The 3912-nt window shown below is 44.0% G+C and overlaps 1 protein-coding gene across 6 annotated transcripts in view; it reads left to right on the top strand.

The window, feature by feature from the left end:
• Positions 1–7: 7 nt before the first annotated feature.
• DHX40 (DEAH-box helicase 40) overlaps positions 8–3912 on the top strand; it is a 13876-nt gene continuing 9971 nt past the window's right edge. For 3 of the 6 annotated variants that reach the window (XM_035889566.1, XM_035889565.1, XM_035889570.1), the window contains exons 1-5: positions 8–408; positions 762–881; positions 2146–2376; positions 2582–2648; positions 3215–3346. In XM_035889566.1, the coding sequence (XP_035745459.1) occupies positions 346–408; positions 762–881; positions 2146–2376; positions 2582–2648; positions 3215–3346 (613 nt within the window). In that variant the 5' untranslated portion in view covers positions 8–345. Of the gene's footprint in view, positions 684–761; positions 882–2145; positions 2377–2581; positions 2649–3214; positions 3347–3912 lie in introns of all 6 variants that reach the window. The other 3 variants (XM_035889569.1, XM_035889568.1, XM_035889567.1) reach the window with 3 other exon arrangements.

Below are 3912 nucleotides of genomic sequence, written 5' to 3'. Positions count from 1 at the left end.
CCACCCCTCCCCGGGAGCCCCCTCCGCTCTGCGGCCTGGGCCGCGAAACGTGGGCAATAAGCCCAGATACATGCAGGCAATCCGCCTGCCCCCTCGGGGGGACGCGGCTGCGGGCTGGGCTGTGCCGCTGGTGGGCGGAGACGGCTTGATTGAACCTTTGAAGCTAAAAAGCTGTGACCGTGCGTATGTCGTGTGGGTCCTTGCGTATAAACTGACTGAGCAGCACAACTCAGGGTCCCTGTTCTCCCCGTTTCTCCCCTAGGCCTCGCCAAGCACGGGGCCATTGGTGTCACCCAGCCCCGGCGCGTTGCCACCATCTCGGTGGCGCAGCGGGTGGCCGAGGAGATGGGCTGCTCGCTGGGGAGCGTCGTCGGGTACCAGGTCCGCTTCGATGACTGCACCACCGAGGTAGGGCTCTGCGGGCTCCGTTCGTGCCAGGGCTGACACGGCAGGGCTGTGGCGTGGGTTTTTTTTTTTGCTTGTGGGCCTCCATGGAGGCCATGTGTTGCCTCTCCTGGGGCTTTGCCGGCAGGAGATCTCAGAGCCTTGAGAAGCCACCTGTCCCAGCTGGGGTGAAGCTGCCGTTGTACGTGTCGTATAACTCGGTCAAGTTTTTTTGAACACCTTACAAGTGAAACATTGCCAAGCACCTGTGATGCAGCCTCGGTGTGTGTTGTGGGCAAGTACGTGGTCTATGTAGAAGTGTTTACTTTGAAGTAAAAATCCAGGATAACAGCTGAATGTCTAATTAAACCTTTCAGGATACTGCCATCAAGTATATGACTGATGGCTGCTTACTGAGGCAGATATTGGCAGACCCGCTTCTCAGCAAGTACAGTATCATCATTTTGGATGAAGCCCATGAGCGGAGCCTCAGCACTGTGAGTGTCGCCTTATATCTGTCCCTTGAGGTCACTATTTCTCCTTTACTGAGATCTACTTCAGCCTTTCTTTCACTTCTGCACAATCCCCAAGGATTTTGGCTTAGTTTCCACGGATGTGCTTTATCCTTTTGCTGTCCTAAGACCATAGAATTGCTGCTTTGTTTGTTATGTACCGCGTAATCTGAAAAGAAAGATGCAGCCTGTAATCCTGTTGGGATTGTAGCTGTTGTCATGTTTGAAAGCAGTTAAACCTTGGCTGGCTATTGGATACTTTCCCGAAATTTCCAGGAGTTTGAAGCCAGCACAGCAAACGCAAACTTTCTAGACTCCTAATTAAAAAAAAAAAAACCCAACCAAAACAAACCACACAAACAAACAAAACCCTGAAGCATCTCTCTCATTCTGAGGCCTAATGTTTCTTAGGGTGTGTATATGACTGTGCAAAGAGATTACAGCTTCTGCGATCATGGAAGTACCTAGCCTGACCTAAATACCAAAAGCTATCAAATGTCACTCTGACCCTTCTGTGGCAAGCAAAGTGAGACTCGAGTCACTCAGTCCTCAAGCGATTGTGTCGTGTGTCAGACAACCTACTGGTCCAGCAAACAATCTACCAGTCCAGCCGGGGAAAAGGGAAAATGCTTTCTGAATTCCAGTTCTGCCCTCAAGCATCTGAGGGTATTGCAAGTAATTGAGCTGTGGGGTGATGTAAGAAGTTTCTGCTCCATCGCCTGTGTCTAAAAGGAGCAGATTTTTAATCCAGAGCACTGCAGGGTAAAACAAACTTGCTGAAATCATAACAATAAACAGTACAATAAAGGAGGGTGCAATAAAGGAGGGCAAAACTCAGTCAGGTAACGTATGCTGGACAAAGGTGGTCACTTTTTAAAATGGGTCTGAGGTAACTGCTTGCAAATGACTTGACCATGAGAATATAAAAATGAAAACTGAAGGATTTTAAGTTAGACTGACTCTGTTTATAGGCTGTGAGAAAAGCTGATAAAAATAGTATTAAAATTATATACATTATATATATTACATGGTATATAATGTATATTTTATATATTGCATATTATAACCAATTAGTGTGCTTACAAAACGACCAGGGTAAGTGTATGTATTTTTCTGAGTGCTTAGGCCCTGAAGATGTGATTTTCTGTCTTCACTATGTCAGTGGGATAAAGCCAGTCCCTTCCAAGTTTGTCAGGCACTTCTAAGAAAACTGGGATACTGATACAAGTTGCTTCTGTTCTTCTGTTAGGATATTTTATTTGGTTTGCTGAAGAAACTATTTCTACAGAAGAAACCACCAAACAGGAAGACTGACATGAAAGTGGTGGTGATGTCAGCCACCCTGGAGGTAGACAAGCTCTCAGAGTTCTTTGGACACTGTTCAGTGCTGCATATTCCGGGAAGAAGTTATCCTGTCAAGGAGATCTTCTGCAATCTGCTCAGCCCGAGGGACGTAGGCAGCTCTGCGTATGTTACGGAGGTCTGGCCTGTTTTACTTTGTTTCTCTGTTGTGTTCTCTATTCTTGGTATGATTATCATCTGTGAAAGACCACAAAAATTAGCTGCTGTACTGCTGTGTTCTTAGCATCTCTGCAGGATATAGGGAAGAATTCATTAGTACTATGAGTTTTAGAAAGAGCGAGTGAGACTCCAGCTGTTATTGGCTTGTTTGTTGTTTGTTTCAGGCTGTAAAAGTGACATTGGATGTCCACTTAAATGAACCTGAAGGTGACATCTTGGTTTTCCTGACAGGTAGGAATTTTTCTTTCAGCAGCTGATGGTTATTCCAGGTGAAGCCCAGCATTGCCAGCAAAACAGTACACTTTTCCGATGACTGTCTAGCTTGTCCCAGAGCAGTAAGGAGAAGAGGGAAAGTTGCAGATTGAGGCACATAGTCCTGTGAAGTGACAGTTTTCAGAGCACGTTTAGGTATATCCGTGCCTATGAGATCAGCTAATAAAAACATTAACTTAAAGACTTGCATATGCTCTTTTTTCCCTGTGCCAAATTTACTCTATTTGTATTGTCTAAGTGTTTTGTTGTTATTTCAGGAAGTGAGAACTTTTTCAGCTGTAAAACCCTACATCAATTTATGGGCCAGGCACTTAGGCAGTCATCTCTTAAAGAAAAAGCCTTGGTGAGGGGCACTGTGGAAAGGCTGGATGTCACCTCCCAAACTATCCCTTATTAATATTGCTTCCTTCTTGTAATGGTGTTGATGACTTTTGGCAAAACAATTTTGTTTATAGATGTTTATAAACTAGGAAGGCAGAGTTGTAGCTACATAGGTTGCTTAAATGCTCTTGTATGTTTTTTAGGTCAAATTGAGATAGAAAGAGCTTGTGACTTACTTTTCAAGAAAGCAGAATCTATTGATTACCGGTATGAAGTACATGATCGGTCTGTTGAAGGCCTGCTTATCTTACCATTGTATGGGTCAATGTCAACAGGTAAGAGCATATAAGGTCATGTAGAACTTAATGCACATAAATGTTAACTGCAAGAGTTGTTACGAACAGCATCCTACTCAAATATTTCTGTTGTGCTTGGAAAAAATGGCATTCATTAGCCCATTTGTTACAATACTATAGCACTATCGGGTTTTTTTGTGGTGTTCATAAACTAATCAAACTTCAGCCTTCTCTGTACTTGGTGTGGAAGCCTCCTGTTGAAATTCATATCCACTGGAAATGGATTCACGTGGCATCAAGGTCTCCAGCTTAGGAAGGGGATATTGTGTAACTGAAAGTTCAGATGTCTTATTTAGGCCCTCACATTTTATTTTGTGTGGAAAAGACATTGCCAGTAGGGTTTCGGTGATGAGAGTACACCCGTAAGAGAAGATAGAAGTAGTATAGTGTTACACGATACAGAAAAGTAGTGGTTATCTGAATGAGTCAGTCTGTTTTATTTGGCAGCAATACCACAGTTAGTTTTGAAGAGTTAAAAACAAAGGCCATTTGACCTTTACTGAACACAGACACTGTATTTTCAGACGAACTTGAGTGCGATGTTT

Source organism: Egretta garzetta, unplaced genomic scaffold (assembly GCF_000687185.1).
Source record: "Egretta garzetta isolate BGI_Z169 unplaced genomic scaffold, ASM68718v1 scaffold112, whole genome shotgun sequence".
In the NCBI taxonomy this organism is placed as follows: Eukaryota; Metazoa; Chordata; class Aves; order Pelecaniformes; family Ardeidae; genus Egretta; species Egretta garzetta.
Note: the sequence above shows the minus strand (reverse complement) of the source record. Positions and strands in the feature narration are given on the sequence as shown.